Source organism: Eschrichtius robustus, chromosome 3 (genome assembly GCF_028021215.1).
Source record: "Eschrichtius robustus isolate mEscRob2 chromosome 3, mEscRob2.pri, whole genome shotgun sequence".
NCBI lineage: Eukaryota > Metazoa > Chordata > Mammalia > Artiodactyla > Eschrichtiidae > Eschrichtius > Eschrichtius robustus.
Genome location: NC_090826.1, coordinates 95,687,429 through 95,712,643, shown reverse-complemented (window position 1 = coordinate 95,712,643; position 25,215 = coordinate 95,687,429). Strand labels below are relative to the sequence as shown.

The following is a 25,215-nucleotide window of genomic DNA, read 5'->3' as shown; positions in this document are numbered from 1 at the left end:
ACCTGGTTTCAGGACAGTAGTCTCCTTTGGTTCCTTCCTCCTATCTCACTGGTTGCTCCTTTGCTGGTTCTTCCCTATCTCACCAACCTCTAACATGCAGGAGTGTCCCACACCTCAGTCTGTGGTCCTTTTCTTTATTTATACTCATTCCCTGTAGGTCATTTAATGAAAGCTCACGGCTTTAACCAGTACCTATGTGCTGATGATGTCATGATTTCCAAATTTATATCTGCAGTCTGGGCCTCCCCACTGAACCCTATAGTGATATATCCAGCTGCCTACTCAAAATGCCTGGCTGGATGTTAAATAGGCATCTCAAAGTTAACATGTCTGATACCCAAGCTCCCAACCTGTTCCTCTTGTAGGCTCTCTCATTTCAATAAATTTACACCATTCTTTACTCAGGCCCAAAACCTTGGAATACAAAACAGCCTCCTAACTCATCTACCTATTTCTGCCCTTGGCCCCTTCACTGCTCCCACAAATTGTCTATTCTCTACCTAGCAGCCAGAAGTTTGATAATTTTACATTTCACTCCTCTGTTTTAAACCCTCCAGTAGCATGTTTTTTTGTTTTTTGTTTTTGGCTGCGCCGTGTGGCACGCAGGATCTTAGTTCCCTGACCTGGGATCGAAGCCGGGCCCCAGCAGTGGAAGCATGGAGTCCTAACCACTGGACTGTCAGGGAATTCCCAACACTCCAGTAGCTTTTTATCTCACTCAGATTATACGTGGCCTATGAGACTATTACTATAATGGCCTACAAGATCCTTTATCATCTGGTCTCATCTCTTATCACCCTCCTCCTCACCCACTCTGCTCTAGACACACTGGTCTCCTGGCAGTTACTTGAACATGCCAAACACCCACCTCTCTCAAGGCCTTTATCCTTGTTACCGCTGTCTCAAATGCTCTTTCCCCAAATAACTGCATGGCTTGCTTCCTACCTCCCTCAGGTCTCTGCTCAAATATCACCTTTACCAGGAAGGACTTCCTCGACTATATAAAATAGCAACACTTCTCGCACCATGCCTCTCCTACCCTGCTTTATTTTTCTCCAAAGCATTCATAACTATCTTTATAGTATATATTTACTTGTTAGCTTGTTGTTTGTTTTCCTCTTAAGAGTACAAACTCCAAGATGTCACGGACTTGATCTATTTTTTTCACTGCTGTTTCTCTAGTGCAGCGGTCCCCAACCTTTTTGGCACCAGGGACCTGTTTCCTGGAAGACAATTTTTCCATGGACGGGGGTGGGAGGGTGGGGGGTTCAGGCGGTAATGCGAGCGATGGGGAGCGGCAGATGAAGTTTCGCTGGCTTGTCCATCACTCACCTCCTGCTGTGCGGCCCAGTTCCTAACAGGCTGCTGACCGGTACTGGTCCGCGGCCTGGGGGCTGGGGACCCCTGCTCTAGTGTCTATAGATTAGGGCCTAGCACATGGCACTTAATAGGTATTTATTGAAGAAATGACAAATCCACAGAGATCAAATTAAAAAGTTAAATTTGTATAATTTCACCCAAAACCTGAAGATGACAAAAGACCCATGGCTTAAATAATTTAGAGCATGGAGAGTTTGTTTGGTAATAAGTAATAGTAACTTCTGTGAGGGTCAGGTCAGTCTCCTAAAAGAGGAACTATTCCTTCACTGGTATTAGCCTACAAACACTACATAATATGAATGTGAACATTTAAACAAATAAATCACTATTAAACTTTCAGACAAATAACTCATTTACTGAGCATCAACTTACGTTTTAAAACATGGGTCACCAGACATCAGTTGCATACTGATTAAAACCTAAACATAAGAAAAAGAAATATTGTAATTATAAAAATCTTGAGAGGAGAAGCCACATTCTGCTAATCTATGAACCTTCCACATCACCTAGTCCAGTATTTCCTATTTATAAATAAAATGATTACTGAATTGGGTTATATCCAATATTGAATTGCTGCTTTATACAGACATAGGTTAAAAATCATTTTTAACATTAACAACTTTGTCACTGCAAAAATAAGAGTGGAAAAGATGGAAACAAAAAGCAAGGGCTTCACCAGTAACAATCTTCTGGGTGTGTGCTGTTCTGGTCTATTTTATCTGTCTTTCCTCCCAGACTCCTGTGGTGTTTAAGTGTCTGGAATGTTTTCCTCCAACATGTTTGCCATAATGATGCTTTCAGGGGTGCCTGCTGGTGGCCTGTAAGAGTAGAATGTTTCTGGCCTTTGCTCTAGCTTTGGACCAGAATGAATGAATGAATTTATTTTTTTAATCATTCATGATTTTATTCATTCATGAAGCAATTATAATATTTTGTAAAGATCAGGCTTAGAAATATCTGATCTTCCTGACACCCCGAGCTATTCAAGACCTTTCACCCACAGTAAGAGGCATTTTCCTCTAGAGGATCTCTATATGTGTTTATCCTGAAGACTAAATGCTTAATGCAAGTCTCCACATACCTATTAGCAGCATCTGAAATATGAAATGCACAGGGTTATCTATGCAGTTCCCCATTCTAAGAAGCTAAAGAATAAAAGGACTCAATATTTGGAGAAATGTGAACTCTCAAACACTCTGCTAATGGGAATGTAAAATGTTTCAGCCACTTGAAAACCAGTCAGGTAGCTCTGCAAAAGGTTAAAAGCAGAGTTACTATGTGACCCAAGAATTCTGCTCCAAGAGTACTTACTCTTGGATACATGCCCAAGAGAAAAGAAAATATATGCCCACAATGAAACTTGTATATGAATGTCCATAGCAGCATTGTTCATAATAGCTAAAAAGTGAAAACAACAAGCCAAATGACCATTAACTGAGGAATAAATAAAATGTGGTATAGCCATACAAAGGAATATTATTTAGCCACAAAAAGGAGTGTAGTACTGACACATGCTACACCGTGGATGAACCTTGAAAACATTATGCTAAGTTTAGAGAAGCCAGACACAAAACATTACATATTCTATAATCCCATTTATATGAAATGTTCGGAATAGGTAAATCCATAGACAGAGAGTAGATTAGTGGTTGTTTAGGCTGGGGGGAAGGGAGGAGAGTTGGGGGAAAGTGGGAAGTGACTGCTATTGGGCTCATACGAGGTTTCTTTTTTGGGGTGATGAAGATGTTCTAAAATTGATTACGGCAATAGTCGGACACACCTATGAATATACTAAAAACCATTCCATTGTGTACTTTAACTGAGTGAAATGTATGGTAAGTGAATCATAGCTCAATAAAGCTATAAAAATTTAGAAGTACTCAATGTCCTTCTCTACCTACCAAATGGATCAACTTCTCTCTCAAGGTACTTACTATGTGACTTTAACTAATGTTCTTGCCACCTTCTAGAAAGAAGGAGTTAGCACCTGTAGAACATCCACCCTGCCCCAGAGTATACTAGGCTCTGTGAGGATACTACTGCAAACACATTCTGGGAAACCTACCAGGCCAAGACCTTTTAGAGAAGGTCTCTGGAAACAGCCTCCCCCACCTCCCAGATTCTGCTGACATCATCGCAAGCCAATGCCACTTAGCAGCTGAAGTTCTAGGGAGGGCAGGGAAGCTGTGAGTAAGCACAGGAAGTCGGTCTACAGACAGAATGATAATGCAGAGAGCCAAGAACAGTCCCTGAGAGGCCTAGAAAGCTCCTTTAGTTCCTGGGAGTTCAGGTCTGGTTGTAACTTCCCATCCTAGGGCTCTATGAAACGTCCTTGTGTTCGAACTAAAGTTCCCTTTTACATGAGCTAACCTGAGGGATTTCTGTTCCATACAACTAGTGTTGGCAAAATCACATACAGTAACTCATTTAGGCCTCAAGAACAGGTCCCTGGGGCAAGTACTGAAATTCCCCTTTTACAGAGGAGGAAACAGTGGGGCAGAGGTGAAGTGCATACACAGGGCTCCAGAGATCTAAGAACAAACACAGAGCCCTGATGCCATAATCCACGCTCCTGCCACGTGGCTGGGATTATGCTCCTTAAGCTCCCTAAACCTATGGCTACTCAAAAAATTCTGGTTGAATGAATGAATGAATGAATACCTAGAGTACTATTATTCAGAAATGGTATTTTTTTGTTGGACCAGAATTTAAAGCTTTGTTAATGCTTTCTGAAATGCTGTTATTCTCTAGGTGCTGATTGCCTTTTAAGAATCAGCCATAGGATCTTATTGTGTTCTGGGAATAATAATGATAATGGTAATAGTAACAAAAACCTTAACAGTAGTCATGAATTAAGAATCTATTAAGTGCCAGGCATAAGCTAAGGGGGTTTGAAAACTGTTAGATATAGGGTAATTCTTTTGTCCACTAACTTCTGACCATTCAGTTTTTATTCAGGATTATTTTCCTTTCTTATCGTTAGATAACTTACCATAACGGGGTAAACCTAACTAAAACACAGCAAAAGGTTTATCCCGTGAGTTTTACTAGATGCAAGGTACCTTACAAACATTTTCTCTACTGGTTTCATTTAATACTCCAGCTCTCTGAAGTGTGTATTCCCTCTGGGTTCACCAGGATACATGGCTCCTGAAGGTACTTGGAAACAGTAGGGCAGATGCCCAAAGTGAGTTTCACCTGTCATTTCACTTGTTGCGAGAGAACCCAGTGACTTCTATGTGCCCACCACAGCTGCTTTGGAAATCACGTCTTGGGAGCTATAAGCATTGTAAGGTATTCATTTAAGATGCTCCTTCCGCTCATTGAGCCCTTAGGCTGTAGTGGTTGTGTGCATTCTTCCCTGAATGTTTACAGCACCATGGATCATGAAGGTGAACATTTGTTACTTTTCAGTGCTTCTGTGATTTGGACAGTTTTTTCTTCTACATGGTGAGTATTTCAGTGGTATGTTCAGCTTATGATCTCAATACTGATTCCCATCTTGCCCTTGACAGTATATACCTACGATTATTTAAAGGCAGAGAATCTCATTTGTTGACATGTAAATCTAGAAACGTGCTTACTTTAAGAATGGAATTATCCTGTCTTGTATTTTTGGTATCATAGCCTTCCAGTAAACAGCGACGAGTGGTATTTCCTGATCCAGCAAACTCTGCCAGGTTTAGATCTGCAAAGCCCAGCTATGAAAAGAAAGATAATTATATTAATAGAATATCTACTAGGCTTCTATCATATTATCTTTAAAATAAACATTCAACCCATGCTCTAGCCAAGTGGTCTCAAGCTTCAGTTGTTTGCAGTTTTTGCCAACTTAACAACACCTGTTCTATCCTTTGCTTAATATTGGGTTGGCCAAAAAGTTTCTTCGATTAATGAATACGTTGTTCAATCAAGTTCTTGGTGAAAATGAAAAATGTGTCTTATTTTACTTAAAACCGAACGAACTTTTTGGCCACCCCAATGTGTCTTAAAAAATTGGCTCCCTTTTTGTAAAAATGTATTACCTATTCTACTCTTGTCTTAAGCAATATGATCTCTGAAATCACATGTTTGATTGCTAAATGTATTTTTCTGCACACATTAAAATATATAACTTAATGTAAAAATAATGCATATTAAACAACTGAAATCACTGCAAGTAGCAGTGGTGCTCACACCGCTCTATGGGAAATACTAGCAGACCAGTCATGGTCATTTGCACACACACAGAGAAAACCATTCAGACTCTCCTCTCCCTGTTCTGGTCTGGTTCTATTCCCAGTTAACCACTGGTGACTGCAGATAGTTGCAGGTTATTAAGTTCTCACTGCCCACCCAAGAGCGAAATGATTTAAGTGTATCACATACTCTCTTTGGTACAAGCTCCTCCTCCTTTACCACCTTCATTTGCCTTGCTGGTAAAGGTGGTAAAGGTAAGCTCTATATCCACAACATTTGCCTTGCTGGTCCCCCGTGAGCTGAATCTCTCTTTATGAAGCCTTCTTCCTTCCTTCCCCACACCAACCTTCTCTGCTGTTACCCAGAAGCTCAGCTCAAATGCATTCCTCCCTCTTATTACTACTCGGGTTTGGTCCCCATTTTCTGCAGCTACCAAAGATGACCCTATGGTCTTTCCTCTGATGTTGCTCAACCCTACTTCTCATTTCCAAGTGGTACAAAAAATCACTCCCTTATATCATTATTTTTTGAACAGCCTATTCTATATGACTAAGTGTATATAGTCTTTTATTAACAAAAAAATGTTTTGAGCTTGCAATTGATTAAGTACATCTCCCTGAATATATAATAAAAAGTATTATACACGTCAAACCCTGCTGTGATTTTAAGTTGAGTGCTGTGATTTTAAGTTGCCTGCTTCAATGCTTTAAGACATGCAGTGAAGAACATATGAATGGCATTTAAGATGAAGATTTTTATTGTAGGATGGAGCATTATTTTAGTGGTTTTTAATTGGTATAAGAAGAATGAAGAATAAGAACTTAAGAGACCTGTTGAAGGACCACAAGCTCCAAAAGCAGTAAGTCAGGAACATATCAAGCCACAGGTAATATCTACCTAATCTTCACATGATTACTCTGGTCTTACTGCCTCTTTTAGGGGTCCAAGAGATTGGCAAAAAGCCTGGATATGTCCAGGGCAAAGCCACATCCAAATGAACATGGGAAGACTCCTGGGGCTGTGTGATCACACATCATCCACGTGCCTTATTTCATACATTATCCTTTCTCTTTGAACCTCCAATACCTTTTCCATCCACACTCTTTGCTGATGCCTTGTTTCCTATTTCACTCAGAAATAAAAGCAATCAAAAGAGCATTCAACTTCCACAAGCTCTTATCACCAGCCACATGCACTCGCCTACCTGAATCTGTGCCCACATATTTACCTTCCCACTTACTGTAAGTGAGCTGGCTGTGCTCCCATCCAAGGCCAACCACTCTCCTCTCGCCTATTCAAGTTCATCGCTTCAGGGATTCTTCCCTCTCTATGGATCATTCCCAGAACACAAACATGCTGGATTTTCTCCCATCTTAATGAACTAAAGAAAACAAAACCTCATGCCACACCTCTCTCCAGTCTACTGTAATATTCTTCTACTCCCCTTTGGAGTAAGACTCCTCGAAAGACTTGTCTATATTGACTGTCTCTGATTCCTCTGTCCATGGCCACCTCGTCAACTTCATTTCCCCCTCTCCTCCTCATCCGCTCTTCCAGCCACAAGGTCCTTTTCCTTGAAAAATGCCAAGATCACCTCAAGGCCTTTAGCACTTACTGTTCTTTTGCCTGACACATTCTCTCTTAGATCTTCTCACAGCTTTCTTCCTCACTGCATTAGGGTCTATGTTCAAATGTCATCTCTCTAAAGGGGCCTCCCCTGACCATTCTAGAACATGCCTGGCTCCCTCCTCCCCTGCCCTGTAGCTGTCACTGTCTACCCCTTATCTGCTTTATTTTTCTTAGTAGTTATCATCACATCATGTATATACACATTTCATATTTATTTTATTGTCTGTCCCCCTCCCTCAATCTCCCATTAGAATGTAAGCTCCCCAAAGTCACGGATTTTTGTCTGTTTTGTTTACTGCTGTATCTCTAATACTTAAAATAGTGGCAGGAAATATTTTCTCCCTGAATGAGACAGACTTTCTAGGACCAGGCCCAGGCTGGGACACAGGTGCTCCTGTACTTGGCAGACAGTGGATCAGAACTCCTGTCTCTGGCAGACAAGCTCAACTCCTTGCAACCTCACCAGTCAGGTACCTCCCTCCTCTCCTGGGATGAGGGGTGGAAAGAGACAACAGGAGTGTTAATAAAATGTTGAAAGAAAAAAATATATATAATGAGGAAAAAGATGAATTCTTAAGGGTTCAGGTACATGTCAGTATAGTTAAAAAATACTTTTAGTTAGGGCTGGTATACAAAGTATTTTGAAATTTTTAAATAAACATTTTTCTCTGCAACAAATTGAAAAAAAAAATAGTGGCAGGAACAATGCTTGGCACATGGTAGACAGTTAACACGTATTTTCTGAATAAAAAACAGCCCTTTGGCTTACCATCCACTGTTGGAATGCTGGTATTACAGTCACTAAGCATAAAGCAAGTTTTTTAAAAAAAGAATCTGCTCAGTCCCCATTAAGAAAGCATGCTAAGGTCAACATTTACTGAGCACCTTTTATGTGCCAGGCCCTGCTTTAAATACTGGAAAACAGTGATGAACAGGACAGATAAGAACCGTCTTGCAAGAGCTTACATTGTAATGAGGTACAAGAGAGTCCATATTTCCTTATGATTTTCTCTTTGGTTTCACTGAGATAACTGTCTCAATAAAATGGCATATATATATATATATATATATATATATATATATATATATATATATATATATATTGTAGGTATAACTGTGGTAGAGCTTCTTTCAATTGGCAAATAATTTTGAGCATCTTCATTCCAGATAATGTTAGGTATTAGGAATGTATATTATTCCTATTCTCAAGGAACTCATAAGGGAAGATAGAAAAGGAAATAAATTCCCATAAAAAAGTATAAGTGCTGTGATAAAGGAAGGCACAATTACAAGAAAGAGAGGAAAAGAAAATTTCTCAGTGGGGAGGGATGACTAAGCTGAGTTCTTAATGATACATGAGTCGACAGAAGCACATGCATGGCAGGGAAAACATCAAGTCACAAGGCAACAAGGCTAAAACAGCACGGCACACTCCAGGAATGTTCTCTGGGCAGTATGTCTGAAGCATAAGGATGAGTGAGTGAGTGGGTGAGTGTGCAGACAGATGATTTGCAAACCAAGATGGGTCCAATATGCTAGGTTAAAGACTTTTCATTTCATTTGCCTTTACAGGCAATAGAGAGCTGCTGAAGGACTAAAAGTGGGGGAAGGATATGATCATCTTTGAATTTCAGAACAATCCCTCTGGCAATAATATAGAGGATGAACTGGTGGGAGACGACAGAGGCAGAGAAAAGATAGGAGGCCAATGCAGGTTTGAAATAAGAAATAATGAAGGCATAACCTAGGGCAGTGGTCTTGCGACTGGAGAGAAGAGATGGTTTCAAAAGCTTTTTAGAAGGGAGAAATCAAGATCTGTCAGTCATAGCAGACCGATTTTTGCCTACCCACCATTCAATGCCCTGATATTCCTTGCTAGCAAGTCCTGATTTTATTCAAGTGTCCACTCTTAGCTCATCCATGTACACAAGGAAAGTAACCCGACCTCTAGCTGACTGTTAAGTTGTGATTAGTCTAAGCTAACCATGGCAATCCATTCCTCCTGCCCATGACTAGTTTAGGAGTGGGCATATGATCCAGTTGTGTCCAATCAAAGGTACAGGGAAATCCTCTGGGGAACATGTAGGAAAAGTTTTCCCACTTGAAAAAGTCATAAATGGGGAAGCAGCTGGGCTTTGTCATATGTGAATATGTTGACTAAAACTTGAGCAGCTAGCCACCTCCTGACCATGAAGGGAGCTAGCCAGGGACAAAGCCATCACATACAGAATGTAAGAAAAAAAAGAGAATGGTAACATGGATTCTTGATGATGTTCTTTAGTCAGTGGATTAACCAATCCTGGAGCAGCTCTATCTCACATCTATAGCTCTATCTCATATCTACCTGTTTTGTGAGATTAAAAAAATCTCTAGGTGAGGAGGGTTTTCTGTTACTTGTACCAAAGAGCATCCTAACTGATATTGCAGCCAACTAGTTTTAGAGGGGTAGGTAGATTTGATAGTTGAAACTAGTGCCCTGGTTCTTGGCTTAGATGCTTAGATGACTAGACTGATGGAGCTACCATCACAGAGAAATACAAGAGGAGTATGTGGGGAGTTCCCTGGTAGCCTAGTGGTTAGGATTCTAGGCTTTCACTACCGTGGCCCGGGTTCAATCCCTGGTCAGGGAACTGAGATCCTGCAAGTGACACAGCGTGGCCAAAATAAAAAAAAAAAAGTGGTTTAGAGATTAAAGAGGTTTAGAAATAAAAGAGTTGGGTTTCTGGTAGTATTATTAATTACTAATTCCTTCTATCCAGCAAAAAAGTGAGCACATTCATTAGTAATTCCATACAGCTAGTAAAAGTATAAAGGATAGTAGTGATCATGTTTACAGAGTGCTAAGAGAGCACAGAGGGGGAGTCCTATTCCACTGGGGGTTGGGTGGGACTGAGAATACTTCCCAAGGGAAACTGAATTAACAGTTGCTATTGTTTACTGCAAACCAGAGATTGCCTCCTAGTAAGGAAACTGAAACTTAAGAATAACATCCCATAATCAACATTTAGAAAGAATATGCTTATAATTTATTGTTGGATCCAACTATTCAATCTCTGAGTTGCTTTATTTAAAAACAGCCAAGCTTAAACAGCAATTAGAAAAGCAAACCATCTAATTTTTAAGCTTATAAATAGCAATGAATGATATTACAAATTCCAGAGGTGTTAAAGAACACCAACTTACCTTTGCATAAGCTTTTCCACCTTTTAATTCCTGCCAAAGATAAAAAACACTATAAGGATATCATATGACTAAAGATTTAAAATTAAATATATGTCAAATAATTTTGAGGTAGATATTTATAGGCTAGCAAATATAGAGTAAAATTCTGATGATCTTAAATCCAACTGTTTGGATGTCCCCTGCCCCCCTGAAAATAACCAGAATTTTTATTTAGAATTTAACTTAAATCTGAAGGAGACAAATGGTGAGAAGACAAGCTAATACTTAATCAATTTGCTGAAGAAGAAACTGCCAAAAATGTCCTGGACACATTGCAAGAACATGAATCACCAAAGAAAGGTTAAATTAATTATTGAGTTAAGCATATTAATAATATATTGTACAAAGATTTCAAAAAGAGTTGAAACCCCCGCCCCAGAGACAACCACTGTTATCAATTTTCAGGAATTGTCCAAAAGATGTGTAAAAAAAAAGTAAAAAAAAAACCAAAATATATATATTATATATATATATATATATCTATATATATATATAATATATATATATATATATATCTTAACATTTTACTTTAAAATATATAACTACATTAATTTGCCAAATCCCTCAATTTTGGACATCACACAGATGCAAGAATTAAGTGTAAAACACTTAGAACACTGCTTAGTATACAGTATACGTACTCTGTATTATGTGTTTGCCATTAAAATTAGGGCCAAATTCTCCTCTCCTCACTCACTTTTTTTTTCTAGTGGTTTTTTTTTTCTTTATTTAAGTTTACAAAATACATGCTTATAGAAAATTAAAACATTATAGAAATATATAAAGCCAATCATGAAAGTTCTCCCATAATCCCATTCTCACAAAGCCACTGATAACAATGTGGTGTTACTTGTCCATTATTTTTTAGAGCATAAACAAGTTACTCTACCAAAAAAAAATGCTTGCACAGCTTCCTTTTTTATATAAGAGTAAAATTTGGACATATTATTCCAGATATTTCTCACTCTTAATGGAGAGAAACTACATGAAGATACCATAATCTATTATACCAGTCCCTTATTGTTAGGACATCTGGGCTAGTTTTTTTTTTTAATAAATTTTATTTATTTTTTGGCTGCATTGGGTCTTCGTTGCTGTGTGCGGGCTTTCTCTAGTTGGGGTGAGCAGGGGCTACTCTTTGTTGCGGTGCGTGGGCTTCTCATTGTCGTGGCTTCTCTTGCTGCGGAGCACGGGCTCTAGGTGTGTAGGTTTCCGTAGTTGTGGCACGTGGGCTCAGTAGTTGTGGCTTGTGGGCTCTAGAGCTCAGGCTCAGTAGTTGTGGCACACGGGCTTAGTTGCTCTGTGGCATGTGGGATCTTCCCGGGCCAGGGCTCGAACCTGTGTCCCTTGCATTGGCAGGTGGATTCTTAACCACTGTGCCACCAGGGAAGCCCAGGGCTAGTTTTAATTAAAGACAAAGGTGAAATAAATTTGCTGTGTACAGTTGTCAGATTATTCCCATTAGGCAGTTTCCTAGTAATTTCATTTCTTTTTTTAAATTTTTTATTTATTTATTTATTTAATTTATTTATTTATTTTTCTTCGTTTCTGTGCGAGGGCTTTCTCTAGTTGCGGCGAGCGGGGGCCACTCTTCATCGCGGTGCGCGGGCCTCTCACTGTCGTGGCCTCTCTTGTTGCGGAGCACAAGCTCCAGACGCGCAGGCTCAGTATTTGTGGCTCATGCGCCTAGTTGCTCCGTGGCATGTGGGATCTTCCCAGACCAGGGCTCGAACCTGTGTCCCCTGCATTGGCAGGCATGTTCTCAACCACTGCGCCACCAGGGAAGCCCAGTAATTTCATTTCTAATGAAGAGTTAGCCAAAGATTCCAAGCATCTTCAGTATATTCTGGAAAACTACCAAAGGTTGTAACAACTACACTCCCACCTACAGCATGCAAGATGGGATATGTATATTTGGAAATGCTTATTCAAAATTATGGTATAATTTCTTAATTTGAAACAAATTTTAAACTGATTGTTCCTGTAATTTTGTTTTCTAACTATAGAAAGTGAAGTGTGACAAATTTTCTTGCCTGATAGGGAATCAGGATCCTAAGGACAGGGTTTGTAAAACTCAGTATATGCCAGAAAGAGGCACAGGCATCAGAAACTTAAGTAACACTTTTCTATGAAGTCTTCACAAAAGACTGCAGCCCTTGCTATAGCTTCAAATACGTCCATTGGTATCTCCAGTTATTTCTCCAGGGTTTGATACCTATATTGGTAACCTACTGCTTGTGGAATACAATTGAAACTCAAAACATAAACTTTCCCTGCCACCACCAGCTGTTCTCATTCAACTGCAGCAGACAACTCTCTACTCCTGGGACACACACCTCTCACATGTCTGGTTTGTCACTTCACACCTCATTTTAGAGTACCCTTTTTCTTCTCTGACCTCTCTCAAGACTCAGCTCAAACACCACTGACTCTTATGAAGTCTTCCATAATCCTCCTCAGGGAAAATAAATGGGCTTTTCCTCTGTGTTATCCTGGCTTTTTAAAAAAATAAATTTATTTATTTATTTTTGGCTGTGTTGGGTCTTCGTTTCTGTGCGAGGGCTTTCTCTAGTTGCGGCGAGCGGGGGCCACTCTTCATCGCGGTGCTTGGGCCTCTCACTGTCGTGGCCTCTCTTTTTGCAGAACACAGGCTCCAGACACGCAGGCTCAGTAGTTGTGGCTCATGGGCCCAGTTGCTCCGCGGCATGTGGGATCTTCCCAGACCAGGGCTCGAACCCGTGTCCCCTGCATTGGCAGGCGGATTCTCAACCACTGCACCACCAGGGAAGCCCTATCCTGGCTTTTTGCTGGTACCTCTATGACAGCATTTCTGTAATAAGGTACTAAAGTGGAAGTCTTAAAGCAGCGGTCCCCAACCTTTTTGGCACCAGGGACCAGTCTCATGGAAGACAATTTTTCCATGGACTGGGGCTGGGGTGGGGGGGGTATGGTTTCGGGATGATTCAAGTGCATTACGTTTATTTTGCACTTTATTTCTATTATTATTACATTGTAATATATAATGAAATAATTATACAACTCACCATAACGCAGAATCAGTGGGAGCCCTGAGCTTGTTTTCACTTGCCACTCACTGATCGGGTTTTGATATGAGTGTGCAAGCAATTGATTTATTATGGTCTCTGTGCAGTCAAACCTCTCTGCTAATGATGATCTGTATTTGCAGCCACTCCCCAGCACTAGCATCACCGCCTCAGCTCCACCTCCGATCATCAGGCATTAGATTCCCATAAGGAGCGCAAAACCTAGATCCCCCGCGTGCACAGTTCACGGTAGAGTTCGCGCTCCTATAAGAATCCAATCCTATCACTGATCTGACAGGAGGCGGAGCTCAGGCAGTAATGTGAGTGATGGGGAGCGGCTGTAAATACAGATGAAGCTTCTCTCACTCACCCGCCACTCACCTCCTGCTGTGCGGCCCAGTTCCTAACAGGCCACGGACCAGTACCGGGGTTGGGGACCCCTGTCTTAAAAGACAGACACACCTCACCTGTCTACTTCCTGAACAGTATCTAGTGCAGAACTTTACAGAACATGCACTCAAAAACTGTGGAATAAACATACAGAAGTTAAGACTTCAAATCCTCTAATCCCAAATTATCAGTCACAGATATCAGTTTTTAAAGGATTAAAAAGAAAGACTGCTCCCCTCAAAACATGTCCTACTACAGTAAGCAGTTTTGTAAGTTAAAAAAAAAAAGGTGTGTTTTAATAAAAGTGATAAATCATTCTATCTTTAGGAGAGTTATGTTCAACAAACCCACATATGCTTGATATCTGCATCTTACCTCCCAGGATCTCAAACTGTTTATTTTAGAAATAAAAACATGGGGAGAGGTCAGTTCATTGTAAAATATGAAAAAGCAATGATTCAGGCATGTGAGTTTTTGCTTTACATTCCTAGCCAGAGCACAAATGACTGGATATTCTCATCAACACCAAGCTTAAAAAGAAACAAAAAACAAAACTGGAACCACCATGAAGACAACGCCACATTAAAATCTCTTTCTCTTGATAATTTCTGGCTTCCAGCTGACTGGATGAGTTTCTTCTGTTGCTGTATCATCCTCTCCGTACACTTTTATGGTTTTATCAGCTTCAGCTGTTAGTAACCGACTTTCAGACTGATCAAAAGCACAAGCAAATATTCCTGACTCACTGTCCAAAGACCCAGGCTGCACTGCTGCATGAACTCTCTGGAAATTGTAGCCAGTTCTCCAGTCCCAAAGATGCATAGTGCCACTGTCAGCTCCAGATACAAACACTCCATCAGAATTTACTGTCAGGGTATTAATAATAGCATTGTGACCAGAAAGATTTTGAATGAAACTTCCATCGGGGAATTTCCACTGTTTTATGTTATCTGGAGAACCAGATGCAAATGTGTAATGTCTTGGATGTAAAACCACAGCCCTGACTGATTTTTTGTGATTTGTTAATGTGACCCTTGTTTTTCCAGCCACCAAATCCCATAATCATATTGTAGTGTCATGGCTTCCAGTAATAATTTGTGGTTCTGCAGCTTGACACCTCACTGCAGCCACCGCGTTAGTATGTCCAGATAACGTGTGTACGCTGGCTTTAGTTCTCACATCCCAAATCCGTGCAGTTGAGTCTTGGCTACAGGTCACTGGCACGTTGATTGTTGGGTGCAGATCCAAAGCATACACTGTACTCAGATGTCCATGAGAGTGCCTTATAACCTTATGATACTCAAGATCCCAGCAGTTGACTTGTTTGTCTTCTCCACAGGACAGGTACGCGCTCCTTGTGCTCACTATCACACCACGCACTGTACTGACGTGCCAAGTTAATGACAGTTTTAACTTGCCACTAGCCAAGTCCCAGATCTTTATAGTTCTGTCAGCAGATCCAGTAACAAACCACTGATTTCCAGGTTCCACAGCAATACATCAAACCCAGGCAAGATGCCCACTGATCACTCTGTAGAGTTTCCACGGTGGGTGCCACTGAGGTTTTGGCATTGTAGGGGCTTTTTTAGCCATCAGTGTGGAGTTCTTGGCATTGCCACCATCCATAACAACCGCCCCTGCAGGCTGTGACTGGTCAGAAGCCCCAGGGTGTCGGTGTTCACCTCCAGCAGGTGCACTACGGTTTGCATCGACCCTGGCTTGAGAAGTAGGTAATGCCACAGCTAAGGACTGTGCAGCTGATTCACTCAGCATTCTTTGGATCTTAGTATCTGCTGTCAAAGCAACCCCAGGTCCTGGTGGATATGGATGTGTACCTGTCACCAAACACTGAACTTCTTGTCCTTGATTGGCAGGATACTGTTTGTGTCCATATGAATCTGATGCATTCTGAGGGCCTTTCTCTTTAAGATTTTCTTTTGAGGTAGGCATATGCAACACAGGACCATACTCATTATGCAGCTTGATTGCCATTTCTCGTTTGTGACTGTTCATCCAAAGGCACAGGTTTTCCATTATCAGCCACAAACATGACATGGGTTCTCTTCAATGACCTGAACACGAGCGAGTGCACAGAATGTTTCTGTACCTCCTCAACCATGACACCATGGTTTATGTAGTTGCTCCGGCAGGGAAGAAATACTAATCAACAGGATGGAAACCGCCACCACAGCTCTCCTCACTCACTTTTAAAAATGTGTTTGCTGAATGGAGCTGTCTCTTATCTTTCCTTCATAAACCAGATACACAACACATTATCTACCATTTCCATCTTTAAAGAGGAGAATTGAAATAAGCTGAAGAGTAATCTATGGTAAATTCTATTGTTCATGAATATTTGCTATCCTTCCCCTTCCCTGCCCGTTTAGTGAGGCTGTGGCCATGCCACCAGATCTACTCCATTATGAATTACCAAATTTTCCTTCTTTATTAGGTCACTGTCATATCATTAATAGCGCCTTTCATCAAACAAAGCAAAACAAAACTTTCTCCAGGTGATCCGTGTCTCTACTGGCTAATTCTTTTCTTTGCTCCCCTTTACAGCGAAACTCTTCAAAAGATTTACCCAAATATGCTGTATCCCACTCTCTATTCAATCTACTCTAATTGGGCTTTTGCCCTCATTTTTCCCTCTGCAGTGGCTCTAAGGATTGCCAATGATCTCCATTTTTATTAAAGCCAAAGGCTTTGTCATATCTTACTTAATTTCACAACAGTATTTGACAGGCTTGGCCACTCTGCCTCCTTCCTTATACCATTTTGCTCTTTAAACTTCCAAGGTGCCACCATTGCCTAGTTTTACTCCTACCTCTCTGGCTGCTACTCACTCTCCTTGGCAAGACCTATTCCTTTATTCAACCTCTGTGGAAAGAATGCTAGTTGTATCCCAACTATCTATTCTCCCCCTCTCTATAGTAATAGAATCCTTCATTTTTAGTTGGGCATTGGCTACCCAAAATAAAGTAACTGACTACATTTTCCACTTGCTTTTTGTACTATGGCAGTGTAACTAAGATCTGGCCAAAAGTATACAAGAAGTGATATATATGAATTCTTCCTCCTTTCTTGTACCTGCTAAGTACTTTTATACTACCTCTAAGTGTTTGGTCTAGGCCTCTTGTCTTCTCTATCTACACTTTCTCCCTGGTTTATCCCATTCAGGTCTATGGCTTTAAATAAAGATTGTATGCTGATGACTCTCAAATCTTTATCTCTAGTCTGAACTTCTCCCGAGAGTAGTATTTTAAATGCCTACATGACATGTCCACTTGATGTCTCATAGACACCTCAAATTTAACATGGCCAAAATGGGCCTACTGATCTCTATTTATCTGCCCCCAAAATTGCTCCACTTTGAGTTTTTGCCATTTCAATAAATAGCACAATCATCTACCCATATGCTCAGGCAAAAGGTCTAAGAGTTATTCTCAATTCAGTTTCCCTCATTCACTATATCCAATCCATTAGTGGCGGTCTACCTCCAAAATACATCCTGAATCATACCACCTCCACTGTTATAACTCCATGCCAAAACATAAGCATTCCTCACCTGAACTATTCCACTCAGTTAAGTGGTCTCTGTAATTCACCCTTCGTATAGCAGCAAAAGTGATCTTAAAAGATCACATCTCTCCTTATTAAAATCCTCAAATTGATTCCAAATCTAATTGGAATAAAATCTAAACTCCTATAAGGCTCTACCTGATCCAGTGCCTCCAACCTCATCATCAAGGACTTCCCTTTCCATGTTTTCCATGTTCCATCTAGGCTGGTCTTCTATCTTTAAACATGTCAGATTTGTTGTTTTTCCTGCATGAGGTTCACAGTACTTTTGAATCTGTGGCTCAGTATCTTTCATCAGTTTTAGAAGATCCTCAGCCACAATCTCTCACGTCTCCTTCTAGGGCTCCAATTTTATGTGTGTGTTTGTGTGTGTGTGTGTGTGTGTGTGTGTGAAACCTTTACACTGTTTCCCATGTCTTACACTCTGTTCTGTGTATCCCACCCTTTTTCTCTCCATGATTTAGTCTGGATATTTTCTTTTGTCTTATTTTCCAAGGTTTTCTTCAGTTGTGACAAACCTGCTGTTAAATACATCTGTTGAGATTTAGTTTCATCTACTTAGCTTTAAATATCAGTTATTGTATTTTTCAGTTCTAGAATTCAATTTGATTTTTTAAATAGTTTCAAGTTCTCTGATGTCCTGTATTGCTGACTAATTACAATTATTGTAAAAAGTCTGTCTTAGATCTTCTCCAAATCTGTACCTTCCATGGGTCTGTTTTTATTATCTATTTTTCCTTTTGATTTTGGTCATGTAGTCATGTCTTTTAGTATGCTTGGTAATTTGTGTGTGTGACAACTTGAAGAAATAATTTTAGGCTCAGAGTAATGTTATTCTCCTCCAGAGAAGATATATTGATACATTTGCTTCTGGCAAGTAGTAAGGTCAGGGACTGAGCTAACCTTCATCCAAGCAGCGACTGAGCTGATTGGAAGTTGAATTTCAGTTTTTGTAAGGGTCGATCTATACCCACTATACTCCTTCTTCTAGGCTGAAACTCTTAGAGAGTCTTAGACTAAAAGCTAAGGGAGTCCCAACTTAAAGCTTAGAGAGTCCCAACTAAAAGCTTGGGGTATTTACCAAGGCTCCTTCTGCTGGTGGGCCCTGGACTCCATTTTTGTACCCTTAGTCCTGTAAAATTACCAGAATCTCAGCTCAGCTTCTTAGCCTCTCCATCACTGCTTTTGGCTCAGCTCCTTAGCTACTGCTTACAAATTAGCAAATGCTTTGAGGGTAAAAGCAATGCCAAATGTCAGGCTCATCTCTTTAAGCTTCCCTGGTCTATGATTCTAAGCCTCTTAAATCCTTACTGAAGCAGCTTCTGATGCCTTCAAGCAGCTATTTTTAATATTTTGTCTAGCTTTTCTGGTTGTTCTCAGAGGGAAGGGTGGCCTGTAACAAGCCAGTCCATTAATTTCAGAAGCATAAATCCCCAGGTTTATTATAATCTTAGTGCCTGCTATGGAGTGAATTGTGCTCCCCGCAAAAATATGTTGACATCTTAACCCACAGTACCTCAGAATATGACCCTATTTGGAAACAGAGGAGTCTTTACATAGGTAATCAAGTTAAAATGAAGTCCTAATCCAATATGACTGGTGTCTTAATAAAAAATGGGAAATCTGAACATAGACATGCACTGGAGTTAGACAGCTACAAGTCAAGGAAAGCCTTGTCTTCAGAGGGAGCATGGCCCTGCTGACACCTTGATTTTGGACTTCTGGCCTCCAGAACTGTAAGACAATAAATTGTGTTAAGCCACCCAGGTTGTGGTGCTTTGTTACAGCAGCCCTAGTGATCTAACAAAGGGCTTTTTCACTTTCAGGTCTGTGACAGTTAATTTTATGTGTCAACTTGACTGGGTCATGGGGTGCCCAGATATTTGGTTAAATATTATATCTTAAGGTATTCTTTGCAATGCAGAAAATATTTATACAGTTGACTTTACTAAATTTTCTTTATGGGTTCTCCCTTTTACATAATAATTAGATAGGATAGGTAGAGTAAGTTCAGTAAATATTTCCATTTACCAAGCATGGTAAGAGAATGCTAGTGGTTCACCAATACCTCTTCTCTCCTTCTTTAGTGTTGGAATCTGACAGCCACTCAGTGAGAGACTACATTCACAGCTTTTCTTCCAGTTTGGCACGATCACATAACTAAGTTCTAACCAGTAGGACATGAGCAAAAGCCATGAGCACCACTTTTGAGTTACGCACTAAAAAGGAATACATTTGTTCTCATGTGGCTTTTTCTTCTGTCTCACTGGTGGAGAGATAACAAGACTAGAGAAACTTCCTTGGATCTAAAAATGGGCACCATAGAGTGAAGATGGCAGAGTTGCTCTACCAGCCCTGGATCCCTTGGCTATTACCCTAGAGAGACATACACTTCTATTTTGTTTAAGTTATTGTATATTTGGGTCTCTGTTTTAGCAGCTTATCATATATGCCTTAACTAATACACCAAACCATCATAGTCTGAAGAACTGGTTTATTTCAGTTGAATAAGCCCTACCTTAAGTAGCAAAAAGAAAAGTCAAAAAAAAAGGAATTCTGAGTTATCCTCTACTATAAATTGGTTACATATTTTCCTTTTCTTAAAATTCAAAGACAGATCATCTTTCAAAAATCATGATTTAAACTCCATTTAGAAAAAAGTTTCTAAAAAACTAAAGATAGAACTACCATATGACCCAGCAATCCCACTACTGGGCATATACCCTGAGAAAACCATAATTCAAAAGGACACATGTACCCCAGTGTTCATTGCAGCACTATTTACAATAGCCAGGACATGGAAACAACCTAAATGTCCAACAATAGATGAACAGATAAAGAAGATGCGGTACATATATACAATGGAATATTACTCAGCCACAAAAAGGAATGAAACTGGGTCATTTGTAGAGATGTGGATGGACCTAGAGTCTGTCATACAGAGTGAAGTAAGACAGAAAGAGAAAAACAAATATCGTATATTAACACATGTATGTGGAATCTAGAAAAATGGTACAGATGAACCTATTTGTAGGGCAGGAATAGAGACGTAGATGCAGAGAATGGACATGTGGACACAGGGGGAAGGGGAGGGTGGGACAAATTGGGAGATTAGGTTTGACATAAATACACTACCGTGTGTAAAATAGACAGCTAGTGGGAACCTGCTGAATAGCACAGGAAGCTCAGCTCGGTGCTCTGTGATGACCTAGATGGGTGGGAGGGAGGTCCAAGAGGGAGGGGATATATGTATACATATAGCTGATGCACTTCATTGTACAGCAGAAACTAACACACATTGTAAAGCAATTTTACTACAATTAAAAAAAAAAGAATAAAAGAAAAAGTTTCAATGTAAGAGTCACAGCAGGAATTAAGGTAGCAAGGGAAGAAGGTAGAATGATTTACTTATATCTTGGTTAATCCTAATAACTCAATGAGGAAGTTATTATACCCTTACTTGGATGAGGAAAACTGATTTTTAAAAGTCAGGAGAATTGCCTAAGGTTTCACAGTTAATAGATGATATATCTGGGATTCAAACCCAGGGCAATATGATGCCATACACACTTTCACAGCACCATCCTTCCCTTAAAGAAGCCTCCATTCAACTATTGCTGCTCCAAATGACGATTTTAGTGGTCTATTTTCATAAAAGGCTTAAAACCTATAAAACGTATGTATGTGCTTGTGATATATTTTAACTGAGTAAATTAAGCAGTATAAGAGAAATTAAAATATAATCGTATACATCATAGTGCTATCAGTTGACTCAAAAAACAGAATAAAAAAGCTAAAAATACAACTTTTTATCCGATACAGAAGGATGCAAAACTGGAGTGGAGAAGAATGAGGCAAGGGACTCTTGCTTTTCATTCTAAATAGTTCTCTATTTAATTTCTGAACATGTATATGTTATTACTTTGGTAATTTAAAAAATGTATATAAAATGTAAAACATGAAGTTTACACTTTAAAGCCAGTAGTTTAATTCACTAGTAGTGGCTTCCTAATGGATTTCTCTTTTTCACCCAAAAGAGGTAGGATATATATATATGATATATATTAAGTTGAAACAATCTGAGATTGCAATTTTTTTAGATTATTGGTAATATGCTTCCACTTAATAAGTGGAAAAGGAACTATATAAAAAGGAAAACATGGACTTAGAATCAGAAAGATTTGTGCTTGAGTTCCTACTTTATCAGTTATTAGCTAAGTGAATTTGGGCAAGTAACAACCTCTCTGAGCCTTGGTTTTCCTGAAAAAAGAAAAAATAACACATATCTTCAGGGATAGACACAAAATATGTAAAATCCCTAAAACGAGTGCCTAATAAAGAAGAGAAACTTAATGAATGGCAGAATAGAGACATTTATAGCCCCCAAACTAATACAAATAATTATATGTATAGTGATAATGAGATGAAGGTTCTTGAATAATATTTTAATTTATAACTTCAGGTTCCTCATCATATTTGTCACAGTAATTTAAATTATGCTACAAGTGTGAAGTGAAATTACATATAACAGTTCTAACAATAAAGTACAGCTAAATAAAGTGAGTCAGTGACTATGGAACTTATCATGGTTTCTGAAAGGGGAGAAGTACTAGGCTGTTTTTATACCTTCCTCACAGATACTCTGTAGATACAAGGGTCTAGGATGCCTGTGGTGGCACTTGCACTCATTTTGCACATAAATGAGAACTTCTTTCTCCAGTGAACACAGTTTGCTTGCACCACCTCCCTGAGGGAAAAAAAGAAAAGAACCAGTTAATTAACTAGTACTGATGACATGTTAAAAAATAAAAAGCACACACACTCTTTCACTCAAGTCTATAATGCAAACATGACATATTAAAAACCAATATTTGGAAACAGTGAAACTTGAAGAAAACAAATTCCTAACAATGTGATCTGAAAATCTTTAGAAAGTTTTATTATCCACAGGAAACTGAAAAAAAAGTGAATTTACTGATGCTTCACTATTCATTCATTCAACACACACTACACATTTGTTTGTATTAGATGTGATGATTATGTGCTAGGTGATTAAAATACGAAGATCAGAATGACAGTGTTTCTAACCTTATAGGGCTTATAGTTTAGTTAGTGTAAGAGACAGAAATATAAACAATACTTATTCTAAAATGAACTACTGTCACAGTTTCACTCCTATTCCAGCCATAAGAGCAAGAGCAGCCACCATTTATGGACAGTTTACCACATGCTATTTAATCTCACAACAACCCTAGGAGGTAACCGGCATTATCCTCACTTTACAGGTAAGGAAACTGAAGCACAAGGAGAGAAGATAACTCTAGGTCATTTAGGTAGGAAGTAGTATAACTAGCATTTAAACTAGGCTCATTTAACTCAAAAGTCCACTTGTCTATTTTTTCCAACAACTCTGCTCTTTCAAGTTTCCAGGCCTCTGTACATGCTGTTCCCTCTACCATTCCCTTAGAAAGGAAGGATAATTATTCCTCTAACATCAGAAGAAAAGAAAGGCAGTGGGCAAAAATAAAGACAAAGCCAGAGAAAGCAAAAAGGAAAGGCAAGAGAGCCCAGGTTAGTTTTCATTTTCTTAGGAAAGTAATAGATGAGGTTACTTCTACAGGATGATAGTAGCTGATGGGTGAGTTGTAAGTTTAGATAAAGGCTGAGGACGGTGAATGTGACAGGGAGTCAACTTAGTAGCTGCCTCAGTGAATAAAATGAGTTTGTATTGGGATAAATCAATTTGGTTTTATGGATTTCTCCATCAATGCACAGAAATCCAAGAACAAGAAGTGCGAAAACAAATATAATTTAAAAACCAAGTATGTGTTTGTGTGTGGTACGTGCATGTACATTTACTTATATACATTTAAACAGACATGCAAACAGAGAGGAGGGTGTGTGGTTTATCATAGGTTTAACTGTCATAACTTTAGCTTTTTTTTTTTCATTAGGAAGCTTTAGGTGATTTAATGAATTATGATATGACGAGAATGTATATGTGTTCTTAGGGGAGTTTCCCTAGAAATTCAGCAGGGTTGCAATTTATCTGTATGGTCACAACACAGGCAGATTGAGAGTTGTTTGGCAAAGGACAGATCTGAAGGTGTTTGTCAGGCAACCTAAGGCATCCACAGTAAGATGAGCAGTAGCTAACCTGTATACTCAAAAATAGTGAATTAAAAAAAATTATTGAATAATAATGAAAATAACAAGCAAGAAAAAATAAAACCAGTATTTTTTTTATTGTTGCTTCCCTCTCAACATCTCTTGGCCTCAAGACTTGGTCAAGGCATCAGCCATGGCCTCTGGAGCTTCCCAAAAAAGGTATACAGATATAACAATGTCCCAATACTCCTGGACCCTTCAAGAGTATGCTGAGCTTCAAGGCACTTTGTTGTTCCTGTTACTGAGCCCACCGATATAATGATCAAGAATCAGAGATAAGATTAAAAAAAAAACCTGTTATTTTACTTTTCTGATAAAATTACATTAAAACTTCTGGTTAAGGATGGCAGTTTGGGTACCTGTATTAGCCTCTGCTCCCTCCCCAAAATCTTCTAAATTAAAAAAAAAAAAATTTGAAGTCACCATCACCAAGGACAAAGAGAACCAGACAGGAGACAAAAAAAAGTGGACAGGGACAGACAAGTGATAACTGATTAAGCAAACTGAAGAAAGCTGAACCTTAAGCTGGTAATAATGAAAGCCATGAGAAGGAATCTAAAATTGGTCTTGAAGTAGAATGAAGGAAGCACAAAAGGCAGAAGGATTGATTGAAAACTGTTTTAGAAACAGAACCTCAGATCCTGTGACTCCTGCAGAAGACTGAGATCATTTTCCTGACAAGTTAAAACAAAGGGATCTCTGAAACACCCGACTTGAGGGCAAGGTATTGAAAATGGCATGATAGCATGACCATATTGGGGGGAGGTGGATGAAAGATGACTCACTGAATGGTGAAGCCTCCAATCTTCTCCCTTAACCTGCCTCCTCAGAATGCTGGAGCCAGGGCATATTCTTCAAGATGTGGAAAGAATATTCCCTGGGGAAGCCAAGCAGCCCCAAAGAAAATGAGACGGATGTTGAGGGTTCCCAACAAAACAATCTACAGTGAAAATCTGAATCAATGAGCACCCGCCATATGCACAAAGCCAATCAACTTTTAGTGCTTCGTAGTAAATGAGCAGACACTTAGAGTCTCTTAATATGAAAGACAGAGATAAAAAAAATAGTAAAAAGCAACTTGAAGAAAACAAAGTCTATGCTGGAAGAAGAAAAGATTCTCAGAGAGAAAGAAAGTACATCTACCATACAGGAATAGGATGCTGTTGCATTTTAAAAAAGGAACATACAGGAAACTAAAAAGTACTCATGGAAATCAAAACTACTGGGCTTGATATTCTGTTTGTCATTCCAGATCCACTCTACCCTTTGCTGTGGCCCAGGAGGCTGGCTTTTACGGACTATATCAACCAGGCTCCCCTGCCCTCTGCCTCTGCATGTGCTAAAGGGACAAACAACGCAAAGATGGAGCGCAGGAGGAGAGAGAAGTTGGTGTATTTTTCTCCTGCTCTTTCCCTGTCAGGCCACGTGAAAACTAGGGAAGTGGTTGGGGACTGCAATTTTCCACAATATACCTTGTAGAACTTAGACTCTAAACTATATACGTTTAGGGACTTTCCTGGAGGTCCAGTGGTTAAGACTCCATGTTCCCAATGCAGGCGGCATGGGTTCGATCCCTGGTTGGGGAACTAAGGTCCTGAATGCCGCACGGCGTGGCCAAAAA

General features: G+C 39.6%; 1 protein-coding gene and 1 pseudogene across 1 annotated transcript in view; both read right to left on the bottom strand.

Annotated features, from left to right (window-relative positions):
* The window catches only part of EEIG2 (EEIG family member 2), a 102,210-nt gene that overhangs the window by 36,839 nt on the left and 40,156 nt on the right, over nt 1–25,215 (bottom strand). Inside the window, exons 2-5 of the mRNA XM_068538093.1 lie at nt 22,053–22,173; nt 10,372–10,401; nt 4,965–5,081; nt 1,753–1,799 (exon numbers count right to left, since the gene is read on the bottom strand). Coding sequence (XP_068394194.1) covers nt 1,753–1,799; nt 4,965–5,081; nt 10,372–10,401; nt 22,053–22,173 — 315 coding nt within the window. The remainder of the gene's footprint in view (nt 1–1,752; nt 1,800–4,964; nt 5,082–10,371; nt 10,402–22,052; nt 22,174–25,215) is intronic.
* Nucleotides 14,358–15,963, bottom strand: LOC137761194 (pleiotropic regulator 1 pseudogene; annotated as a pseudogene).